The sequence below is a fragment of the Vigna angularis genome, chromosome 11 (assembly GCF_016808095.1).
Source record: "Vigna angularis cultivar LongXiaoDou No.4 chromosome 11, ASM1680809v1, whole genome shotgun sequence".
NCBI lineage: Eukaryota > Viridiplantae > Streptophyta > Magnoliopsida > Fabales > Fabaceae > Vigna > Vigna angularis.
The window spans coordinates 7,624,149-7,650,699 of record NC_068980.1 but is presented as its reverse complement, the minus strand read 5'-3'; the positions used below and the strand labels follow the sequence as shown (position 1 = coordinate 7,650,699).

The window sequence follows — 26,551 nt, the reverse complement described above, 5'->3', positions numbered from 1 at the left end:
CTCTTAATATGACAGGCACACACCTAATAAAATAGTTAAAATAATTGTAGAAACTAATAACTCACCAACTCAATATGTTAAGGGAGTCTATATAGTCGCAATACATGATATTTCATTTGATTTTATACTTGTTTCTTGAAAATTTTCATTTGTTTAATATATTTTTAGTGAACTAAATTAACTTGACCTAGATTCTTTTTCAATTGAATTAGCAAACAATTATTGTTCAATTTAAATTAGAGTATTTTTGTTTAAGATTTCACCATTAATAAGAAATTGATATGTAAATTACTTATATTGTGTATTAATTCCATAAAAAACATTTAACTTACTAAATTATAATTTAACATGAACTTCAATAAGGATTCATGCATTTCTTTTCAACAGTCATATTTTGTGTTTTTATATAATGATGAAATGATGTATGGATATTAAATGTAGTGAAGAATGAAGAAGATGAAGATGGATTGAAATGAAATTGCATGATAAAGTGAAAATGTCAAGTGCAATGTAAATTGCATGAGATTAAATTAACAAGGATAAAATATAAACTGATAAAGAAAATTTGTGAAAGCGAGAACCAAAATTACAGTAATTATAATTGGATTTGTCATTTTCTTGTTTAGAACTTTTAAAGTGTTTGAATTGTAATAATAATTTGTCATTAACTTTTTTTCTACATAAAAACTTATTTATATTTTCCTCTCATGTTTTTGACAATTAAGCCAAAATAAAATAAAATAAATTAATTTAAAATGATTATCTAAAAATCGTTCACTTTATCTTAGTTATGCCTACTAAAACTATACTTTGTAACGATTATCATATATTTTAACTTTTTTTCAATCTCGTATAGTTCACCTTTTGGTTCTAGCAAATGTCTTTCTCCATGTAATTCTTAAGTTTTCAATCGTTCTTTAATTTCCACTACTACGTTGACTTTACCTTAATTCCATTTTATTTTGATTGTCTTCGTTTTATTTTCTCTGTAATCTCCTTCTTAATCTTGTCCTGCATTATAGTGGTCTTTTGATGTATTTATGTTTACATTCTCTTATTGATTTCAATATCCTCAACAATACTGGATACAATATAACTTTATTTTTTCTATTTTATTCATAATTATATCATCATATATATGCAAAGAAATGAGCAGAACGACTAAGTAAATTATTGTACAAATTTATCATTAATATTCCATGCCAAAGAGTGAATTGACAGATGTAATAACGACCGCGAGAGTGCTGACAAATGGCGTAGACCTTGACGATATACCAAGTCTTCGCATTAATAATCAATAATAAGGATTTTAACACTTTAATTCACTCTATCCTTTAACATTCTCTATTTCATCACTATTCCACTCAAGAGAACCCACTTCAGTTACGACAATTGTACCCAAGGTAACTCTATCTTATCACATTGCTGATCAACAATTAAGAACACCAAATTAACGTGTGGTTCCAGTACAAGTTGATACTATACAATTGTATATCAAGTGTTTGTGATAATGATATTTTGATTATTATAAGAGAGAACACAGATATTAAGAAGGTTTCTATTAGCAATGAGAAGTGAAGAGATTGTGTTGTCCTTCTCCTTTCTTCTTCTCTGGCTGCCGATATGCTTCGAAATATGTTTGGGTGGAGATACTCTGAAGGCTAACCAGAACATAACTCAGGACTCCGAGGGAAACCTTGTTTCATCCAACGCCACATTTGAGCTGGGCTTCTTTTCTCCTGCTGAAAAAAGTGGAGGGAAATATCTAGGGATTTGGTATCACGGCTTGGAACAACAAACAGTGGTGTGGGTTGCCAACAGAGATGATCCTGTTGCCGATTCCAGTGGAGTTTTTCGAATTGCGGAGGATGGAAATCTGGTGGTAGAAGATGCATTCAAAAGTCGCTGGTCTTCTAAACTTGAACCATCCTCGTTCTCAAACAGAACATTGAAGCTCCTAGATTCTGGGAATCTTGTACTAATAGAGGATGACTCTGAAACGAGATACGTGTGGGAAAGCTTCCGAAACCCAACAGACACGTTTCTTCAGGGCATGAAAATGGACGCGACTTTATCGTTGACTTCTTGGAGAGACTCAGCTGACCCAGCATCTGGGGACTTCACCTTCAAGCTGGATGAAAGTAGAACCTTGGTGGTGTTAAAACAATTGCAACTTTACTGGAAGGAGTCACTTGATGGATCCAATACAAGGATCTATCATTTCTTGAACCTGAACACTTCACGGAACAGGAATTCAAGCAGCTTGTTGTTTCAACCAAATCATCTTAATCACATTAACGGAACATCAAGGCTAATAATGAATTCTAGCGGGGAGATACAGTTTGTGAAGTTGGACGAGGACGATAGGCAATGGGATCAACTGTGGGGGGAACCATCTAGCGTGTGCGACGTGTATGACTATTGCGGGTTCGGCATATGTAACGAGAATAATTTGAATTTGGCCAGTTGCAAATGTTTGCCAGGATTCAGACCCAAGGACGGAAAAAACCTCGGCGAAGGGTGTGTGAGAAAATCAACGTCTTGTACTGACAGGAATGTGACGTTCCTGCACTTAACCAACATAAAAGTGGGTGACCATGGCGAATACCATGATTCGGAAACAGAAGCAGAGTGTGAATCCTTATGCCGTAACCATACCTTTAGCAAGTGTCCTCAGACCCAGTGCCAGGCATATTCATATTCATATAGTTCCCGAAGACAGCTTGATGAAGATGGTCATGGTTATAACTCTACATGCGAGATCTGGACGGGAAGTTTATCCATTCGTGTAGGTGGTCGTCGCAATCTTTCTCTCCTTGTTAAGAGATCAGATATAGGTAATTTATATCTTCTTAGTTCATCTCCTACTGGGGTTGACTTCTAATCTGCTTAACGAAATTGTTTCTTTATCTGTAATGGGACATCACTTAAATCAGGCGTTTCTTTTCTTTGCCCCAAAACTGAATTAAAATGTTGTTGCGCAGAAGCAACTGCAAAATCGTGTAAACCTTGCGGTGTAAACGAGATTCCTTATCCGCTAAGCACTGGGCCAAACTGTGGAGACCCCACGTACAACAAGTTCAATTGCAATGAATTGACGGGCGACCTTAGCTTCGTGATGCCGGGAGGAAAGTCATATCAAGTTAATTCGATCGATGAAGATACCAGAATATTTTACATTATAACAGATCATTCATATTTGTGTGGTTCCAAAAATAAAAATAACACTGTTGAATTTCCATTCAAAGCTGAGTCAGAGTGTTCCAGAAATGATGGAATGGTTATAATCAGCTGGGAAGCAGCGCCAGAACCTCCCTGTAAGAATCCCACAGACTGCGAGAATTGGCTCCATTCGACATGCACTGAAACAAGTAACGGAGATCGCAGGTGCCATTGCAATTCTCACTATAAGTGGAATAACTCAATTATGATATGTGCCCAAGGTTAGCTTTTTTATTATTCTAACTCTATCTTCCCTTCTCTCTTTCTCAACCATTAGTTCACAACTTCTATATACTATATTGTCATTGTACAATTATTTATATTTATATTATTATTTTATTTCAAAACTTTATTCATATTTATTATTAACATTTAAATATAATGTTTTAATATTGAAATGCGTAAATTAATTTATTTTAGAAAACTTTTATTTCATAGATCTAATAGAAAATATTTACCTATAAAATCGAATTTTGAATAGTTTTGTTCATAATTAATGTTTATTTTACAAATACATATATATATATATATATATATATATATATATATATATATTGTTTTTTAAATAGATAAAAGTCACTATGATATATATATGTAACATCCTTAATAACAGCCTTAAAAATCTCATTAAACAAAGATAGATAGGTTTAACATGTTAGATAACTCCTTAGATACTAATTGTTTAAAGTTTTTCAAAAGATGAATTATATATATTTATATATATATGTACTGGATTCCTACTTAGTTTATTTGTATTTAGAAATATATAAAATGTAATAAAGAAATAACTAAATTTCTTTAAATTCCCATTAAAATGTAATTTTTAAATATTATTGAAATAAAAGTTACAAATCATCATTATTATAAATTGTTTCTATAATTTACGTATAACACTACCATCTCATATAGAGAAGAATTTTCCTCTTTAATTTATGAAAAAAAAAAAGAAGTGCTATTGTACATATTTTTTTAGAATCGTGGTAATGGTAGTTGAATATATTAAAGGATAGATATATGTTATTCAAAATAATAAATAATAAATAGTAAAGATTGTTTTTTTTTATCAACATCATTAGTCATGGTTTTTCATCAACATTGAAATATATCCCAATTAAGATTATTATTTTTTTTTATCGAAGTTAATAAAACTATTTTTCAAGTGTAATAAGTCAGTTATTTTATCAATGTTAATATAAATTATTTTTAGTTGACATTGGCTATAGCTATTTGTTGGTTGATGTTATTGAGAATTTAACTTATTAATGAGTTTTTTTTAGATGGTGTGAACTAAATTTTTTCGTTGAAGTCTGTAATAACTATTTTTATCGATCCTTATAATTATAAAGCAGTGGCTTTTGTATTTAATAATAATTAAAATAATTTATTAAATAAGAAAATTAAAATATAATAAATTTGTGTTGCATTATCAAAATAAAGTATTTAAAAAGTTAAAAGATTTGAAACAAAAGTAATTTAAATTCAACGTATTCTAAAATTTCTAAATACTGTAAAATCCTCCTTCAAATTTCACATATAATGTGTCAGCCTGCAAAAGACTGTCTAGCTGCAAAAATACATCGTATACCAGCAGCAATATGTAAAAAATTCCAGTAGCAACAAATCAAGCTAATAACTACTCTCCTAACAACATTATATATTTACATCATAATGTACTTTGTGTCATTCTATTTTTTGCATGTTAGTCTGATATGTGTTTCCTTCAATAAAATTGCTGCATAAGTTTCACTCACTTTGTTTCTTCTAATGCTTATATTTCAACACCCACCAACTGCTTGTTAACTTTCCTGAAAGCATCACCCGTCCCACCCATATTCTAATGTGATATTTGCTGAACCAAAATGACAGTATCCTTTCACTGCATTTTTCCCATATCTCACGAGTCACTTATCACCAAAAACAGATACCACCCATCCGCAAGAGAAGATTAGCCCTTTAAACTGCAAAAACTGTAACCTTAAATCATATTGCATCAGTGCTTGTATTCCCAACCCGTTCAAAACTGACTGCCAACCTGCTGCAGATGCTTCACACTGTACAAAAGTATGGTTTGATTTCTGCATATCACATTGATTACACATCCTCTGTTCATATTGTATATGTTTCCTTTTTCAGCTAAACATCCATGAATAATTTCTCAAATCCAATTAAGAACAATCTTTCAAGAATTTTTCTTTTGTATGTCTATTAGTTTCCTACAGTTCCCTTCTCTGTGGAGCCGGGATTAGTACTGGTACTAGATATTCCAAACTTCTTTGGAAAAATTCCATGACTAGAAGATTAAATAAACTGCGGTGTAAATTCAATGGATTTTGCCTCTTACTTTTTGCATTTTATTTTCGTCCTTGGACAGAAAAGCGTTCAACCAACCCACTGGCAATGACTTTGGTAATTTTTAGCAGCATGGTGATTCTGGGATGTATAATAGCATTTCTCATTTTGTGGAGAAAGAGAAAGGCTCATAAGCGTGGTAATTAATTTTAGTTTTGGATGTAGAATTTAAACTCTTTTATCTACACTCATTTAATTGATTATATACAAATATGTCTTTTAGATAGTGCAGATGAAGCAAGTAGTCGAATTCAAGATAGCTTGTACGAGAGTGAAAGACATGTGAAAGGTTTGATTGGCTTAGGAAGTTTAGAAGAAAACGACATTGAAGGCATTGAAGTGCCCTGTTATACTTTTGCAAGCATTCTAGCAGCTACAGATAATTTCTCAGATTCTAACAAGCTTGGAAAAGGAGGTTATGGACCTGTATACAAGGTGATTGATTAATTTCATATAACTTCACTGCTCACCTAACAACGGCGCCATTAACAAATTTGTCATGATGTCTGCAATTTTATGTATTGTTTTAATCTAGGGAACGTTTTCTGGAGGTCATGATATAGCCGTAAAGAGACTTTCAAATGTTTCCACTCAAGGGTTACAAGAATTCAAAAATGAGGTTATTCTGATTGCCAAACTTCAACACCGGAACCTTGTCAGACTAAGGGGCTATTGCATAAAAGGAGATGAAAAAATCTTGCTTTATGAATACATGCCAAACAAGAGCTTGGACTCCTTCATATTTGGTTAGTTGGCCATATTTTATCATATAATTTCGCAGTAGATCTCTTTAATTATTACAATAATGAATTTACTAATGTTATTCTTTACTTGAAATGTGAAATGCATATGTTGAAAGACCGAACAAGAACTTTACTTCTAGATTGGCCAATGCGATTCAAGATAATTGTAGGCATTGCGCGAGGCATGCTCTATCTTCACCAAGACTCCAGATTGAGAGTGATTCATAGAGATTTAAAGACTAGCAACATTCTTCTAGATGAGGAGATGAATCCAAAGATATCAGACTTTGGTTTAGCCAAAATATTCGGTGGAAAAGAAACTGAAGCAAGTACAGAAAGAGTAGTGGGAACCTAGTAAGTTCTACAAGTATATGTAATTTTATACATATTTGTTAATATTTTACACATGCTTTCTACTTGTAACAATGATTTTTCGGCAGTGGATATATGGCTCCAGAGTATGCATTGGATGGACTTTTCTCAGTCAAATCTGATGTTTTCAGCTTTGGAGTAATAATTCTAGAGATCCTCAGTGGAAAAAAGAACACAGGATTTTATGAATCCAAACAAATTTCTAGCCTTTTGGGTTATGTATGTTTCTTACAATGCAATTTTGTGCTATGTATGTATGTTTTTGTGAGTTTGTTGACTAACCAATAATTTCTATGGACATCACTTCAGGCATGGAAGTTGTGGACAGAGAATAGGCTTCTGGATTTAATGGATTCGTGCATTGGTGAAACCTGCAACGAAAATGAATTCATTAAGTGTGCAATTATTGGGCTATTATGCATTCAAGATGAACCAATCGATCGACCCAGTATGTCAAATGTTTTGTTCATGCTTGACAGAGATACAAAAACCATGCCATTGCCAATTCCCACACAACCAACATTTTTTGTGAACAAGCATTATTCTAGCTCAGCTTCCTCTTCTAGCAAACCAGAGACAAGTCTGCAATTTGACACCAGTTATCAACAAGGTCGATAGTGCACGATGGAGCCAACAGTTTTTCCTGCTGTTTTTATATATCATTTTAAACTGCGAGTTTGAATGTATAAATATAAATTTAAACCATAACTTTTTATTCTCTCTTTTTCTCTTTGATTCATACATTTTCATAACTGTTGCATTGCATGTAAAATTAACATTTGATTATTATTCAATTGTGAATATTTATGAAAACATAAAATTTGAAATAAAAATTTAAATAATCTAGTTTAAAATAAATATTCATACTAAAAATTTAATTGGGACAGCTTAATTTATATATTTAAGTATTTAAATAACTCATAATACACATTGCCTTTTTTTCCCTTCCCTTCTCCTCTTTATATTGTATCTGTTATACATAAGTTGCAGTAATAAGAGTCACAGGGAATTTGAATTTATTAAATATTGTATTGTACATACATAATGCCAGCTGATAGACCGATGCAATGAAAAAAGTTCATCTTTTAGTTTTTGTCTCTTCTTTAGATAGACAGCTTTTAGCTTGTTTCAGTTTTCTTTAATTTGGTTTTTGGAAATGGGGCTCTTCTCGTGTTCCTGTTCCAAGAAGAAGAGCAATTTGTCTCATTTAGGACTTGAGAGATAGGGATGGAGTCTTGATTTTCTCTAGGATGTAGATAAAAAGGGCTGGTAGGATTGGTAGATTCTTTTCATTGTTATTTAAATATTTTTTTCATCTATCATTTTCCTCTTGTTAAGGAAAGGTAAAATTTTTCCATAGCTCTAATATCCAATTTCATCTTTCGAGAAAACAAAGAAAATTAAAAGAGAGTTAATATGTTGAGTTCTTTCATTCCTTTTTCTATGTTTTAAAAGTACAACCGTAAATGCAATTCATTCATTACTCTATAAAATTTTAATATTTCAGAAACTACCTCTCTTTTTAAATTCTAGAATATAATTGTTTTCTTAACTTTTTGGAGATTACTTTCTTTAGAACATCAAAAGTGAAAATAGTATTTTGAAAAATAAAAGTGTGTTATAAAAAATACATTAGAGAATATAAAGAGAACGAAATAGCCACGTTCCGAGCCCAGCAAATGCCATGCAGGACCACCGATATATAATTCCACTTGTTGAATTATCTTTTTATTCTCTCTTTTTCTCTTTGATTCATACATTTTCATGACTGTTGCATTGCATGTAAAATTAACATTTTATTAATATTCAATTATGAATATTTATTTATAATAAAAAGTATAGGGTTTTGTTACCTCTTCCACTATCTTTCCATTAGGTAAGATTCTTATTGTCCAAACACTTGTTGAAAGTAGAAACTTATCCAATTCCTAGTTTTTATGTTTATCCTAATCAATCACAGAGTAAAAATTTAGATTCAATCCAATTATGCTAACTAAGTAGACAAACAATATTTATCTTTATTCAAGAATATAAGCTCTCCTATAAATATTTGATTTTAGTTGAAACAAGCACGACTAAAACTCGGCTCAAACTTGGCTGAATCAATCCTAACCAAAAATTGGTTGAAATGGTCATAATCGAAAATCAACCAAATTTGTTTGAAACAACTACACTCGAAACTTAGTCAAATTGATTTCTATCCAAATTGGTCGAATTAATTCGAGTCAGCCCTAATTAAAATCAACAGAATTTGATTGGAATAACCACAAATGAGCGAGATAGTCTCAACCAAAAATTGATCAAATTCGATCTAGTTAGTCCCATCTACAAATTTGTTGAATTCGATCAAGTCGAATACAAGTAAAACTTGATCGAGTGAATTTTAACGAAAATTCGACTAAATCATTTTTTTGTAAAAAAAAATTTCAAATTGAACAAGTTAATTATGGCAAAAGAAAAATTAACTAAATTTGACTGGATCAACCTTAATTAAAATTTGGGCCAGTCAACGTAATGAAACTAAACTACAATTTAAATAGTCTTAAACAAATAAAAATGTAAAACAAAATAGTTTTAAATTAATAAATAATTAATTATAACATTAAAATTTCAATTTTCTAAAACTAAACTATAGAATAAAACAGTACAATTATAAACTGTTCAATTAATTAATAATTCCGTACACTTAAATTAATTTTATCGTGTTCTAATCTTACATAAACATTGTCGGAGGAAAAAAGGAAACAAATTATTTGTGGGAAAATATCGCTTTCATGTTGTGATGGGTGACTTTGTCCCATGCAAGTCAAAGTCGTCGGAACGCTAGACTGGTAGTTCTCGAAAAACGTCGACATCCACATTTATTTTGCACAACGTACATGTGATCACAAGTCACTAGATTTTTTTTTTTGGGTAGTGTTTTAATAACCTTATATTTTTTAAAATACTAAACAAATTTACAATTATAAGACCAAAAAGAGTCACGAATTTTGACTCCAACATTAAAATTAATCATTTTTTTAAATAGAAGCTTTAAACTAAATGTAATAAAATTTCTAAATATCTTTAATGATATTGACATGTAATAAGAAAAATGTTTTTTTATTTCAAAAGGTCTATCGATTGAGTGTAAACGGTAAATTTTGTTATATTGTATTGTAGTTGTGTTATAAAGAAATATCATAATATGCGATTAATCACTAAATTCACTATCAATTTAAGAGTTTATGAATCCAAATTAACAATTAAATTAGAGATTAAATTAGTAACAAAATTCAATTAATAACAAAATTAGAAGTAAATCTTTGACACCTTGAAAATGACTTATAAGTGGGGGGTATAAACATATTTTATATACACTTTTAGCTTAGAAATTTTTTTACAAATATTTTTTTACTTCAATGTTTGCCTTTAGATTAATATTGGTACATAAGTTTTAAAAGAGGATTTAGTCATAAATATTCTTAATTATGTGTATTTAGCGATTTGGATTAAGTTTCTTAATCTTGGTAGACAAGACAAAATTTTGAACAAGAAACTCTTGAAAAATAGAGAATGTGTTTAATGAACCTATCCTTCCAAAGAATCTTTGTAATATTTATTTTAAAGGTCAATCTACTAAAATATGACCTATTAATCCAAATCAATGTTTCATAATTGCAAATAAGATAAATAATTATTAATTCGCCTAGTGAATATGCATTTGTCGAGCAAACATATTCTATAGAGAAATAATTAACTCAACGACTGCTATGCTTAGAAAATTTGGATATACTGAATGAAATTCTATAAGTTAATTTTTTTATTTGAATTTTAATTTATAGGTTAATATTTGATTTTCTATTGTTATAAATGATCAAATTTCAATCTTCTTTACATGTAGTTGGATTTGTTAAATAATTTCAATTACATTATGAATTGAATTTAGGTATTTGATGTTGCTTGTTTAACTCTATATAATCAATAAATGTGTTACATATTTGTAGTATTTTTATGAATCTTTTAACTAAATGGACATATATTAAATATAACCATTTATATTAATATTCGATCAATCTTTGATTACTTAATTATGTTTATACTTTATTTTTATCAGCAATAACTAATATAAATTAAAAAGGACAATATGATTTACCCAACCATTATACAAAGAACATTTAAGAGGGAAAAAAAGTAAAAAAGAAGAGAAAAAGCAAAAGATGAGCACCTCATGTCATGCCCATAAATATTCTTTGTATAGTTCATGCCAAAATTTGAACTGATGTTTACTTAAATAATCCAAAATTTTATAGTTCGCAGTACTCGACAAGTTTGGCAGCCCAAACGATAAACTTTCTAAATAGAATTGTATTTCTCACATAAAACCATTCCGTGTGAGAAAAAATACAATAAGAAACACAAATCCGAAATGAAACAACTATACTCTCTAACTTGTCAACCAAAAAAAGTAATACTATCTAACCTTGAAAAGTTGAGAATTGGTCCAAATTTTTATTTTTTGATATATTTTAATAATGGACAAAATAGACGTTTTTCTATACAATTTTTAATATTAATTTGTTTTGCAATATAAATTAAGAAATGGAAAATGTGATTGCACCGTATGAATTAAATGCTCACTAAGCTTTTAAATTGATAGGTAAGTATTTTTTTTTTCCACCTTTCCTTTTTGTGTAGGTGTAAGCAGGACATGCACCTCCCTGACTTATGATTATTATATTTTTTTAGAGTTCTAATATTAGTATTTTAATTAAATAAGAGAAAAAATAGTTAGTAATTCATGGATTACATATATATAAGTTGTAATACTTTCAGTTCACAGTTGAATTGTAATCCAACCAGATAACAATTTTATACACAAAAAAAATAAATTAGTAAAATGTGTTTTTTGTCTTTTAAAAGAACAAATTTTATTGTAATGAAAACCTAAAAATCTGTTTGGGGGAATAATGCTTGAAATAGTAGTTGATGTTATAGCATTTAGTGTCAAAATTTTGAAATAAGCATCAGAGAGACCATTGAAGGTTTGTATTAGCAATGAGAAGTGAAGAGGTTGTGTTGTCCTTCTCCATTCTTCTTCTCTGCCTGCCAATATGTTTGGGTGGAGATACTCTAAAGGCAAACCAGAGCATAACTCATCACCACTCCAATGGAAACCTTGTTTCATCAAACGCCACATTTGAGCTGGGCTTCTTTTCTCCTGCTGAAAAAAGTGGAGGGAAATACCTGGGGATTTGGTATCACGGCTTGGAACCACAAACAGTGGTGTGGGTTGCCAACAGAGATGATCCTGTTCCCGATTCCAGTGGAGTTTTTCGAATTGCGGAGGATGGAAATCTGGTGGTAGAATATGCATTCAGAAGCCTCTGGTCTTCTGGACTTGGAGCATCCTCGTCCTCTAACAGAACACTGCAGCTCCTAGATTCTGGGAATCTAGTACTAAAAGAGGATGACTCTGAAGCGACATACCTGTGGGAAAGCTTCAAGAAGCCAACAGACACGTTTCTTCCCGGCATGAAAATGGACGCGACTATGTCGTTGACTTGTTGGAAAGACTCCGCTAACCCAGCACCTGGGAACTTCACCTTCAAGCTGACTCAACAGGCTGAGAAACGGAGCTTCGTTGTGCAATATCATTCAAAAATCCACTGGGCACCTGATGAATTTGACACAGAAGCGGCTTCCCAGGTGGTATTTAATTTGTTGAACAACGACATCTGGAGTACTAAAACGTACAATTATTCTAACAAAACAGTCTTCGTATCACAACCTTACATGTACTATAAATCAAGGCTTTTGATGAATTCTAGAGGGGAGATAGTGTTTTTGGAGTGGGATGAGGCAGAATCAAATTGGACTAAGATATGGTCTGGGCCAGAGAACAAGTGTGACATACCTGATTATTGCGGGAGCTTCGGCCTATGTAACAAAGATAACTTCATTCAGTGCAGATGTTTGCCAGGATTCAGTTCTATTCAAGGTTTTCCTTCTGATCGAGAATCGGAGTCCCAAGGATGTGCGAGAAAATCAACGACGTGTACCAGTACCAACGAGGGCGTGATGTTCCTGAACTTAACCAACATAAAAGTGGCCGACCCAGACGAAGAGATTAATACTGAAACAGAAGGAAAATGCCAATCCATGTGCATCAACATGTGTCCCCAATCACAGTGTCAGGCCTATTCATTTAATAGTACGACATATGGTGATCGTGGTTCATACTCGTGCAATATCTGGACGCGGCCTTTATCTTCTCTTGTCGAGAACTACCTGCGCGGTCATGATCTTTCTATCATGGTTAAGAAATCAGACATAGGTAATTTATATATACTCTTAATACCATTAGTTGAAACTTCTAGATGATATTCATAGGTCATATTGTATTGACTCATCAGTTAGAAGGATGGATTGAACGGTAAACTGATGAAACATGATTTAAGGCTGAATTAATGTATTGTTGTGTAGCACCAACTGCTAAATCGTGTGAACCTTGCGGCACATATGCTATTCCTTATCCCCTAAGCAATGGGTCAAACTGCGGAGACCCCATGTACAACTACTTCAATTGCAACAAATCCACTGGCAAAGTTAGTTTTATGATTCCCGGAGGAATACCATACCCAGTAACTTGGATCGATGAAGATTCCAGAATGTTTTCCATTCAAACAAACTATTTCAATTCATTCAATTACAGTTTCAGCAGTCAAAATAGCACTGATTTTCCGTTTAAGGTTCAGTACAATGAAGATGCCGTAATAAAAATCAATTGGTTACCAGCACCAGAACCCCCCTGTAGTCAGCTTACAGACTGCATGAATTGGCCACATTCAACATGCAGAGCAACAAGGGAAGGTGGAAGTAGGTGCCATTGTGATTCAAACTATAATTGGAATAACACATTAATGAGCTGCACCCAAGGTTAGGATTTTGTTATAATCCTATCCACTTTTCTATTTTTCTCCTTTAATACCGAAAAAATATTGCCAGATTAAAATGATTATAATGGTACTTTGGCATTTTGGTAGTACAATTATAATGGTGTTTGCCCTCATACTTTCTGCATTTTTTTTTCCTTTCTGCGACAGAAGAGCAATCAGGAAATCACTCAACTCGACTAGAATTGATTCTTTTAGCAACTCTTGGTTCCCTGGCTGCTGTGACATGCATAATAGCATTTGGCATCGTGTGGAGAAAGAAAAAATCCCTTAAACATGGTGATAATTTGTAGTTTTGCACGTTGAATTAAAAATCTTTTATCTTCACACAGATAATGAAATGCTATGTATCTGATGGTACGGAGTTCAGATCGAGCAAGCTCCCGAATTCAGGAGAGCTTGTATGAGAGTGAAAGACATGTGAAAGGTTTGATTGGCTTAGGAAGTTTAGAAGAAAAAGACATCGAAGGCATTGAAGTTCCCTTTTACACTTTTGCAAGCATTCTCGCAGCTACAGATAATTTCTCGGATTCTAACAAGCTCGGAAGAGGAGGTTATGGACCTGTTTATAAGGTGATTTGCTCAGTTCATCAAACTTTTAATTACCTATCTTGCATTGAATCCTTGCAAAATCTTCTCATGATATAATGTATGGAAACCTTTTATCCAGGGAACGTTTCCTGGAGGTCAAGAAATAGCTGTAAAGAGACTTTCAAGTGTTTCCACTCAAGGCCTGCAAGAATTCAAAAATGAGGTTATTTTGATTGCCAAACTTCAACATCGGAACCTTGTTAGACTGAGGGGCTACTGCATAAAAGGGGATGAAAAAATCTTACTTTATGAATACATGCCAAATAAGAGCTTGGACTCATTTATATTTGGTGAGACTCCATACTCCATCACACAACCTATTCTCTAATTATTACAACCACAACTTCGCTAACCTTGTTCTTCATTTGAAATGTGTAATGCATACGTTGAAAGACCGTAGTCGAACTATACTGTTGGATTGGCCGATGCGGTTTGAGATAATAGTAGGCATAGCACGAGGCATGCTATACCTTCATCAAGACTCTAGATTGAGAGTGATTCATAGAGACATGAAAACCAGCAACGTTCTCTTAGACGAGGAAATGAATCCAAAGATATCTGACTTTGGTCTTGCCAAAATATTTGGAGGAAAAGAAACGGAAGCAAGTACAGGGAGAGTGATGGGAACCTAGTAAGTTCCCCAAGTACTCTGACATTGTTATTTTTCTGAATATGATGTTCCATACATTCTTGCTACACATAAAAACTTTTATTGTTTTTTTCTTGAAGTGGATACATGGCTCCAGAGTATGCTTTGGATGGACTTTTTTCAGTGAAATCTGATGTTTTCAGCTTTGGGGTGGTCCTACTGGAGATTCTTAGTGGAAAAAGGAACACAGGATTCTATGAGTCCAATCAAATTTCTAGCCTTTTGGGTTATGTATGTTTATTGTGTTGCTGTCTTGTGTTGTTTTTGTGACTTATATTGACTTCTGATTCATTTTTTCTTGACATTATATTTATCAGGCATGGAAGTTATGGTCAGATAACAAGCTATTGGATTTAATGGATTCTAGCCTTGGTGAAACATGCAACGAAAATCAATTTTTCAAATGTGCAGTTGTTGGATTATTGTGCATACAAGATGAACCAAGTAATCGACCCACTATGTCAAATGTTTTGTACATGCTTGACGTAGAGACAACAACCATGCCAATTCCCACCCAGCCAACATTTTTTATGAACAAGCGTTATTCAAGTTCACCTTCTTCTTCTAGTAAACCAGAAACAAGTCTGCAATTTGACAGCAGTTACGAACAAGGTCGATAGTACGCGATGAAACCTTCCATGAAATCTATATCTTGTTATTTTATAGTTGTATTTTATCACAAGTTAGTGTTTATGTTGTTTTTAAGTATTACTTTTACTATTCTCTTTTTTTTTTGGGACAGTAAATCTATATAAATAGAGAGCTTATGTTTTACTTTTTATCTGTTAATGTAAATCTATAGAAATTATTTTTGAATTTTTTTAATGATTTGAGATAATCCAATGAGTTAATTTTTTTTTAATATCTCCCTACATTTGATAATAATTAGTTTCATGTTCTATGAAAGATTTAAAAGTTAATAACTTTTTTCATAACACATACTTTATTGTTGATTTCACAATCTCATGTGAATACGTTCTTTACATCCGGCAAAATTTGTTTAAAATTATTTTCAAAACAATAATTTTATCACAAAATGGGTTTTGAATATATTTTTTTATTATTTTCAATTTTCAAAATATCTCTTAATGTTTTATCAATTATTTCAAAACATAATTTATTCATCATTGATGTTTCATAATAGTTGGTGTTTTGTCCAATATGATCAATTTTGTTTCAATCAAAAGTTTATAAGAAAGACTTCCTTGACTTGTGTTGCAACTTGATTCCAAATTTATTAAAAGTGTGGTATGCATGCACAATGTATTATATGTTTTTTTTTCTTCTAAAAAATAACAAAAGAAGCAATTTCACTTGTATTAAAAACAATCATTCCCTAGATTTAATAGTAGCTAATAATGTTCTCACGTAGATGTTTTTCCATCATAACCATATATAAAAATGAAACCTTTTAAAATAGGAAAGAAAGTAGTGAAGAAAAAAAGAAAAAAGTGTTTGATGGCTAGTTTAAAGAGAAATCAGATTACTTCTCGTTAAAAAAAACTTACATTACAATGAATTATTACAGGAGAAGAATCAATAATAAATAAATAAAAGTGATACTAATTAAGTTATTAATAAGTAAATAGTATAAAATAAAATATAAACTACACATTTGGAAATAGGAATGAAAGTAACAAAAAAAAAGTTTGATGATTTATGAGTCTCTTGTTTAAATGGCCCACACCTAAGTCGCTCATAGTTTAAACTAAGATAATATGTACGCAACATATTTATAGCATTATTATGAGTCTCTTAGATGGATCAAGATTATCTAGACCCATATATTATACTATTTGATTAACATTTAATTACATAATTATGTTAATACTATTGTTTACGTGAATAAACAGAAATTCTGTAGGTCATATTCACACGTTTGGGTGCCGAATGGTATATTTCTAAGTAGAATTGATTTTCTCACATAAAACCATACCTTGTGAGAAAAATGCATTGTGAAAGAAATCTCGAGTTGTGTACTCTCTATTTTGTCCACACAAAAAAAGTATACGGTCTAACTTGGAAAAGTTGAATAGTCTAATTTGGCCGAGTTTATATTTTAGTGAAAGTTTCATGGAATTGGGTTACGCCCACAACTGAGTAAAACTTTTCATTTTATACTTTTAAATTAAGAAATAGAAAATGTAATTGCACACTGTAAATTAAAGGCCCTCTAAGCTGAACAATTTAAGTTGCTATGTAAGAATATTTCCACATTTCGTTTTTGTCTGGTGCCCACTACCTGACTTATGATTACTAGCTTTTTTTTAAAAGGTTCTAATATTAATGCTTTTAAAATTGAATTGTTACTAAATCAAAGAAGAAGTTAATTGGTAATTCATTAATTATATATTGTCGAGGGCATTGATCAAGTAGAAAAGATTATTTAAAATACGAAAGTTTCCCGTAAAACCAAAAACTAGTGAAGTAAGTCTCAATCAATCGAAGAAAAAACTTTATATTGTTTAATTGATCTTTTGTTTAGGGATACTTGTTTGTGGTTTGATTAAATATCGTTCATTTTATACTAGTTTATATAAATTGAAGTTGAATAATTTATATTTTAAAACACTTATGATCTTAAATCATAATGTTCACACAAAACGTAGTTTAGTTGATGAACATCTGTTTACTTGTGGCGTAAATGTTTGGGACACATTTCAAAAAAAAATACAAGGATTAATAATGAAAAATGATTAATCTAATTGATTATTACAATTTAGGTCACCACTCTCGTTGATTACAAGTTTCTTTATTGGTAATTTACTTTTTGCAATTTATTTTAGTGTTCTTATTATTTTATTGTAATTTTTCCTACCATCATACCTACCACTGTGGGTTTTTACCATATTTTCTTTATGCTTTATCCATTGTCATTATATTTCCACTCCCATCATTATCGAAAAATCAAGAGAAACAAAAATATAAATTTGTTATATATGAACTTCTTATTGAAACCAATGTAAAAAAGAGATCAAATTTATTAAATATTTGAGTGACATAGGTTCACAAAATTAACAACTTTATGTCAAACTAATTTTCTTCATCCACATTTAAACGTGAAAACACTCCTATTAGATTTAAAAATGAGTGTATGATGCTTTGTAAAAAAAAAAAAACTCACATTAAATCTTTTATTGTGAATAAGAGTGGAAAATTAATCTCTCTCTCTATATATATATTTGCAATGTTTTTAAGTAACATATGAATTGTAATCCAATCAGATAATAATTTTATATACACAAGTTACACTATTAAAAATGTGTTTTTTTTACTTTAAAAACAGTTTTAATAATAATGAAAAGCTAATGAATCTATTTGAACAGTAAAACCAGGCAGAGTAAAGAAGCGACTCGGAGAGTACCGACGAATGGCGTAGACTTTGAAGTTAACCTCTCTTCAATTATTTATCATTGTTTATAAGTGAACTGAAATGAATAAGACAAGAGAAAAATATACAAAAGACAAAATATCCACTATGTGAAATCAAAGTAAATATTAAAGTATTAATTAAAAGAAGAAGAAAAAAACATAACTCAACATAGATATAACTAGTCTATTTACTTTTAGATCAGCACTATTTTTAACTCCATCGTCTTCTTTCCTTGCTTTTTATTCCTTTCAATTTATTTCATACAAAAGTGGTAGGTTCAAAACAAAATTCAAAAATTAATTTTTTGTTTTACAAATCGTTTTAATTTTCTTTTCGACTAAATAAATAATGTGGTATGGTCTATATTTTCTTTTATTCACTGCTGATGACATTATTACATAATTGCAGTAAAACAATATTATTGAATGGCTTTTATCTCTATATCTATTATTTCATTCCGTTAATATCTATTTTTTTATCTGTCCAACTATTTTGTTATCCTGTACTTAAATATAAGAAAATCTTATTCCAATAATTTATATATAAGCAAATTATAACTATTTCAAACTCATTTAATATTAAAAATAGTTAAATATTTAAAATAAATTAAATTTAAAATTCATTTGAGTATTTTTAATTGAGTCTTATTAAATTTTTATATTTATTAATTACTTAAAACTTTTATATTTTTTGTGTTATATTTTTTCTTAATTATGAGACGTGGTTGTTATCTTATCCTATAATTTAATTTACATATTAGGGCTTCTGAAAGTTTGGACAAATCAATTACAAAATTCACTGAATAAATATTAAGTTGAGTTGGGTTATTCCAATTTGTATGCTAAACCTAATCCAATTCAAGTTACTTTTAAACTCAGATTTGTTTGAGTCAAATTTTAAAAAACTTTTTTTTGTTAAATATTAAAATTTTGAATTATCAACCTAATTAAAAATATAAGACAACATTTACAAAAATTATATCAATGTTTTAAAGCAAGTCAATTAGTTAAATCGTAATAAGATTTTCAAAACTAATTCAAGATATGAAATAAAACAATATATCACAATTTTTCATAATACAAGTATAAGAGAAAATATTAATTTAGGTGTCAAATCATCATATTAATTAAATCCATCATCTAATCCATACAAGAGTGAATTAGTTAGTTAGAATTGAATTAGATTTAACTAAATAATATATGAAAACAAATCCAATTTAAATGGGTTAAATTGGGTCATTGGATAACCCAACCCAATGAGCATTCACATGTTAAGAAATATAAGAGACAGTGCATTAATAGTTATAAGTGATTCGTGAAAGCCATCTATAAATATGATAACTTCGTCATTCATCTTATTTTCAACCAAAACATTAAGAAACTCTTGTTATATTAAGTTAACATTAATATTATCTTTAATTTTATATTAAACACTGATAACGTTTTAGCAGATATACAAAATCATTCAAGTAATACAGATAATTAAGTTAAGAGTATAGTTCTCCCAAGAAAATTTGAGTCATGTTATTCAATTAAGACTATTTATCAAAATCAATTACTAAAGATAACATTTGATTTTAACTTTGAAAAATAGCATGAAAATAACAACGTAACAAATTAAGAATGAAAATTGTAATAAAGATAACTAAAATTGGTCTTAGACTAACATTATAGTAACATCCTAGACAAAATACTTTCTCTGTTCAAGCATTCACATAAGCGTATCTTGATTTAATTCCTTAAAACAAAAAACACAGAAGTTATTCCTAGCGTAGTTCCTTTTAGTTTCTTTTCTTACGTTTCTGTTGTAAAAATATTTCCCAGTACAAAAGAAAGTTTAAAAAGAATTATACTTCCGTATAATCATGAACAAGTCAAGAAAAGAACAAGAACATAGACATATATTACACAAGAAATTTACATCAATGTATTGTCATACGACCAATTCTAATGAACATAAAAACTAGTCTCTCCTAGACATCTAGAATGTATTCTTTACAACAATTCCTTGCAGAAGTGAAGTCTTGATGCCTTGAAGTGTCTCCTGAGCAGTCTCCTGAAGTTTTCAAGTATTTTTCTCCTTTTGTTTGTGTGTCAGAAGATCGTTTTTGTCTTTCTCTTACGTCTTTTTAAGCTACTTAACTTCATTAATTCGCTCCATGCACATATGTGTATGCGCTGTGCGAATTTTTTTAACTACAGCGCTTAGCAAGAATTGACTGATAACAGTCCAAATAATACAACATTTCCTATATAATGTGTTACATAACATCTACTTCCTATTACAACTTTCACTGAGTAATAACATGAATAATTATCAGATTAAGTTTATTTATAAGTATAAAAACAACTATTTTTCACACTTATCAAACACACAATATTTTTTCAATACATACATATAAATAAGCAAAATCAAAAGATAAAAATAAGATAAATCATCCAATTAATCAAAAAATTATACAGTAATAACTTAATAAAAAAATATACAAGTTTTGATTAGTCAATAGATTAAAAATATTAATAAAAATTGAATTGAAAATAATTAATTTTTACCGGGGTCTCGATACTCAATTAAACACATTTAAATTTACAAATCATTTCTAATAAATGGGATTAAATATAATTATAAATATATATAATTTTATAAAAACAAGAATATTAAATAAACTTATTAAGATGCTAAATGAGTGTAAAATTAAAAGAAAAATGGTTTATATTAAAATTGACTAGTAATAGTTACTGTAACTACAGATGTGTGTCTTCTCTCCCCTTAGGTAAGATTTTTCTTTGACTAGTGATGATTGCTTTAGAATATCTTTGTTGGGCATGCCGAGTGAGACTTAAACATGACTGGTAAATTGTAGCTCGTTGAAAGATCAACGAATTCTATTTTTTATTTTTTATTTTTCTGAGAAAGAAGATGAACAATTAAGAAATTAACGAGGTTGAAATAGTAGTTGATTTTATAGCATTTGGTGTCAAAATTTTGGGAAGAAGGATCAGATAGATCGTAGAAGGCTTGTTATAGCAATGAAAAGTGAAGAGATTGTGTTGTCTTTCTCCTTTCTTCTTCTCTGGCTGCCGATATGCTTCGATATATGTTTGGGTGGAGATGCTCTGAAGGCTAACCAGAACATAACTCAGGACTCCCAAGGAAACCTTGTTTCATCTAACGCCACATTTGAGCTGGGCTTCTTTTCTCCTGCTGAAAAAAGTGGAGGGAAATACCTGGGGATTTGGTATCACGCCTTGGAACCACAAACAGTCGTGTGGGTTGCCAACAGAGATCATCCTGTTCCAGATTCCGGTGGAGTTTTTCGAATTGCGGAGGATGGAAATCTGGTGGTAGAATATGCATTCAGAAGCCTCTGGTCTTCTGAACTTGGAGCATCCTCGTCCTCTAACAGAACACTGCAGCTCCTAGATTCTGGGAATCTAGTACTAAAAGAGGATGACTCTGAAGCGACATACCTGTGGGAAAGCTTCCAGAACCCAACAGACACGTTTCTTCCCGGCATGAAAATGGATGCGACTTTGTCGTTGACTTGTTGGAGAGACTCCTCTAACCCAGCACCTGGGAACTTCACCTTCAAGCTGACTCAAAAGGCTGAGACACGGAGCTTCGTTGTGCAATATCAATCACAAATCCACTTGGCACTTGATGAATATGACACAGAAGCGGCTTCCCAGAAGGTATTTAATTTGTTGAACAACGACACCTGGAATACTAAAACGTATAATTATTCTAACAAAACACTATTCGTATCAAAACCTTATGTGTACTATAAATCAAGGCTTTTGATGAATTCTAGCGGGGAGATAGTGTTTCTGGAGTGGGATGAGGCAGAATCAAATTGGACTAAGATATGGTCGGCGCCAGAGAACAACTGTGACCTACCTGACTATTGTGGGAGCTTCAGCCTATGTACCAGAGATAACTTCATTCAGTGCAAATGTTTGCCAGGATTCAGTCGTATTCATGATTCTCGTTCTGATGGAGAATCCGAGTCCAAAGGATGTGTGAGAAAATCAGGATCGTGTACCAACAAGGACGTGATGTTCCTGAACTTAACCAAGATAAAAGTGGGCGACCCAGACCAACAAATTCCTGCTCAAACAGAAGCAGAATGCCAATCCATCTGCATCGACATGTGTCCCGAATCACAGTGCCAAGCATATTCATTTAATCTTTCGACCAATCGCGACGATAATTTATACTCGTGCAGAATCTGGACGCGGCCTTTACCTTCTCTTGTTGTTGAGAAGTACGCGCGCGGTAGTGATCTTTCTATCTTGGTTAAAACATCAGATATAGGTAATTTATATATTGTTAATTCGAATAGTTGAAACTTCTAGATGATATTCATAGGTCATATTGTATTGACTCATCAGTTTAAGGGATGGATTGAAAGGTAAACTATGGAACATGATTTATGGCTGAATTATTAATTGTTGTTGTGTAGCACCAACTGCTAAATCGTGTGAACCTTGCGGCACATATGTCATTCCCTATCCGCTGAGCACTGGACCAAACTGTGGAGACCCCATGTACAACAAGTTCAATTGCGACAATTCCACTGGCAAAGTTAGTTTTATGATTCCCGGACGTATATCATACCCAGTAACTTGGATCGATGAAGATTCCAGAATGTTTGCCATTCAAACAGACGATTTCTATTCCTTCAATTACAGTTTCAGCAGTCAGAATAGCACTGATTTTCCGTTTAAGGTAGCTCAGTACAATGAAGATGCCGTAATAAAAATCAGTTGGTTACCAGCGCCAGAACCCCCCTGTAGTCAGCGTACAGACTGCATTAGTTGGCCAAATTCAACATGCAGAGCAACAGGGGAAGGTGGAAGTAGGTGCCTTTGTAATTCAAACTATAATTGGAATAACACATTAATGAGCTGCACCCAAGGTTAGGATTTTGTTATAACCCTATCCACTTTTCTATTTTTCTCCTTTAGTACCGAAAAAATATCGCCAGATTAAAAGGATTATAATGGTATTTTGGTAGTACAGTTATAATGGTGTTTGCCCTCATACTTTCTGCGTTTTTTTTTCCTTTCTGCGACAGAAGAGCAACCAGGAAATCACTCAACTAGACTAGAATTGATTCTTTTAGCAACTCTTGGTTCCCTGGCTGCTGTGACATGCATAATAGCATTTGGCATCGTCTGGAGAAAGAAAAATTCCCTTAAACATGGTAATAATTTGAAGTTTTGCATGTTGAATTAAAAATCTTATATCTTCACACAGATAATGAAAACCTATGTATCTGTTGGTACGGAGTTAAGATCGAGCAAGCACCCGTATTCAGGAGAGCTTGTATGAGAGTGAAAGACATGTGAAAGGTTTGATTGGCTTAGGAAGTTTAGAAGAAAAAGACATCGAAGGCATTGAAGTTCCCTTTTACACTTTTGCAAGCATTCTCGCAGCTACAGATAATTTCTCGGATTCTAACAAGCTCGGAAGAGGAGGTTATGGACCTGTTTATAAGGTGATTTGTTCAGTTCATCAAACTTTATCACCGACCTTGCATTGAATCCATGCAAAATCTTCTCATGATATAATGTATGGAAACCTTTTTATCCAGGGAACGTTTCCAGGAGGTCAAGAAATAGCTGTAAAGAGACTTTCAAGTGTTTCCACTCAAGGCCTGCAAGAATTCAAAAATGAGGTTATTTTGATTGCCAAACTTCAACATCGGAACCTTGTTAGACTGAGGGGCTACTGCATAAAAGGGGATGAAAAAATCTTACTTTATGAATACATGCCAAATAAGAGCTTGGACTCATTTATATTTGGTGAGACTCCATACTCCATCACACAACCTATTCTCTAATTATTACAACCACAACTTCGCTAACCTTGTTCTTCATTTGAAATGTGTAATGCATACGTTGAAAGACCGTAGTCGAACTATACTGTTGGATTGGTCGATGCGGTTTGAGATAATAGTAGGCATAGCACGAGGCATGCTATACCTTCATCAAGACTCTAGATTGAGAGTGATTCATAGAGACATGAAAACCAGCAACGTTCTCTTAGACGAGGAAATGAATCCAAAGATATCTGACTTTGGTCTTGCCAAAATATTTGGAGGAAAAGAAACGGAAGCAAGTACAGGGAGAGTGATGGGAACCTAGTAAGTTCCCCAAGTACTCTGACATTGTTATTTTTCTGAATATGATGTTCCATACATTCTTGCTACACATAAAAACTTTTATTGTTTTTTTCTTGAAGTGGATACATGGCTCCAGAGTATGCTTTGGATGGACTTTTTTCAGTGAAATCTGATGTTTTCAGCTTTGGGGTGGTCCTACTGGAGATTCTTAGTGGAAAAAGGAACACAGGATTCTATGAGTCCAATCAAATTTCTAGCCTTTTGGGTTATGTATGTTTATTGTGTTGCTGTCTTGTGTTGTTTTTGTGACTTATATTGACTTCTGATTCATTTTTTCTTGACATTATATTTATCAGGCATGGAACTTATGGTCAGAGAACAAGATACTGGATTTAATGGATTCTAGTCTTGGTGAAACATGCAACGAAAATCAATTTTTCAAATGTGCAGTTGTTGGATTATTGTGCATACAAGATGAACCAAGTAATCGACCCACTATGTCAAATGTTTTGTACATGCTTGACGTAGAGACAACAACCATGCCAATTCCCACCCAGCCAACATTTTTTATGAACAAGCGTTATTCAAGTTCAGCTTCTTCTTCTAGTAAACCAGAAACAATTCTGCAATTTGATAGCAGTTACGAACAAGGTCGATAGTACGCGACGAAACCTTACATGAAATCTATATCTTGTTATTTTAGTTGTATTTTATAACAAGTTAGGATTTTTTGTATTGTTTTAACCTCTTTTATAGGGACCGGGAATCTATATATACAGAGAGCTAATGTTTTATTTTTTATCTGCTAATGTTTATGTTTATGTACCTCATACACACACATAATGTTTATTTATAATAGTGAGTATAAGTTATTTTAGAAGATTGCACTGATCACTTATCTCTTTGAACATGTTAAATGATAATCTTATAGTTTTAAAATTCTTCTGAATGAGATTCATTCTTATTTTTAAATAATATTGACATTTCGTATATTTTAAACTCAATACTTATTTTTTCTTGTAATAATCTAATCATTTCTATATTGTATTTAAAAATACTAGGCACGTCTACAAATTATTTAAATTTTAGAAGTAGTAATTAAAAATTAAAATTAAAAAAATGTATATAGATATAATTATAGATAAAATAAATTTAAGTTATTGATATAAAAAATATTAGAAGTAATATTATGTAAATAATTTTTTTATTATGAATAATTATTTTAATTTGAAAACTAGTTACTAAATGTTAAAAAAGTAAATAAATATTTTATAATAAATAATTATTCGAATTAAAATAAATTAATTACAAAGACTGAAAAATAATATTTTTATTGTAAATAACTATTTAAATTTAAAAAAATAATAATTAAGAGGATAAAATTGAAAAACAAAAGATGTATCTTTGTATGTAGTTACAGATTAAATTAACTAAAAATCATAAAAGAATTTATATATAAAAATGAATAATTTTGATTAAAAAAAACTTGAATTATTTAATTGTTAAATATTATAAATATTATAAAAGTTACATTGTGAATAAATTATAAATTGTTATATAAATCTAAAGGTTTTTTATTTTATTTTATTAGCATATATTAGTAACTTTTCTTTAGTTTAATGTAACACATTTATGATAATACGTGTAAGAGCATAGGAAATAACGTATTAGATGTGATAGGATGTTTTAAATGATGTTTACTGTAATATCAAAAGTTCAACCGTTTAAATAGAATTTTAATTAATGAGTTTATTAGGTAGAAGAATATTATTACTCTAAAATTCTTTCTCTAAAGATTATCTATCATCTCTTTAAGTCTTTTTATCTTTTGTTCATTTGTTTGAAGATCACGAAATACTTAAGTGATCACTAAGACGGGGTCTTCAACTATATTCTATCAGTTCTTGTAAAAGAGTAGGTTAATTTATGTTTTTTTTCTTTATTTTATGTGTTTTCCAATGCATATGAGTATCGTTTTGTCACATGTATCATTTGAGTATTCTACAAAACTCTATTGATAAATGATGCTAACATTATGATGTACTGATCATGATTATATGATGATTTGTAGGAACAGATAGAGTTCTCTGAACTGTAAGAATGATTTTTGGTTATAGTAGGTAAGGAAAGCTAATTATCTAATTTAAATTTGTTGATGTGTTGTTAATTTAAATTGCATGTTTGGTTTGG

At 31.1% G+C, this 26,551-nt stretch overlaps 2 protein-coding genes across 3 annotated transcripts; both read left to right on the top strand.

Annotated features, from left to right (window-relative positions):
• The first annotated feature begins 1,365 nt into the window (after window positions 1-1,365).
• LOC108333843 (G-type lectin S-receptor-like serine/threonine-protein kinase At4g03230) lies at window positions 1,366-7,406 on the top strand. 2 transcript variants are annotated; one of them, XM_017569304.2, is made up of 8 exons: window positions 1,374-2,837; window positions 2,985-3,443; window positions 5,594-5,710; window positions 5,795-6,006; window positions 6,107-6,317; window positions 6,431-6,668; window positions 6,755-6,905; window positions 6,996-7,406. In XM_017569304.2, exons 1-8 carry the CDS (start codon window positions 1,568-1,570, stop codon window positions 7,302-7,304), a joined length of 2,967 nt encoding a protein of 988 aa, XP_017424793.1. In that variant the 5' UTR covers window positions 1,374-1,567; the 3' UTR covers window positions 7,305-7,406. The 2 variants fall into 2 exon arrangements, with proteins under 2 accessions (XP_017424794.1, XP_017424793.1); XM_017569305.2 differs by lacking the exon at window positions 6,755-6,905 and having other exon boundaries at window positions 1,366-2,837; window positions 6,996-7,136.
• A 4,253-nt stretch (window positions 7,407-11,659) lies between these two features.
• On the top strand, window positions 11,660-25,162 carry LOC108332879 (uncharacterized). The gene is made up of 16 exons (XM_052870561.1): window positions 11,660-13,002; window positions 13,152-13,604; window positions 13,772-13,900; window positions 13,992-14,194; window positions 14,292-14,502; window positions 14,606-14,843; window positions 14,942-15,092; window positions 15,179-15,473; window positions 21,346-22,548; window positions 22,697-23,152; window positions 23,312-23,440; window positions 23,532-23,734; window positions 23,831-24,041; window positions 24,145-24,382; window positions 24,481-24,631; window positions 24,718-25,162. Exons 1-16 carry the CDS (start codon window positions 11,724-11,726, stop codon window positions 25,018-25,020), a joined length of 5,853 nt encoding a protein of 1,950 aa, XP_052726521.1. The 5' UTR covers window positions 11,660-11,723; the 3' UTR covers window positions 25,021-25,162.
• The last annotated feature ends 1,389 nt before the right edge of the window (window positions 25,163-26,551 follow it).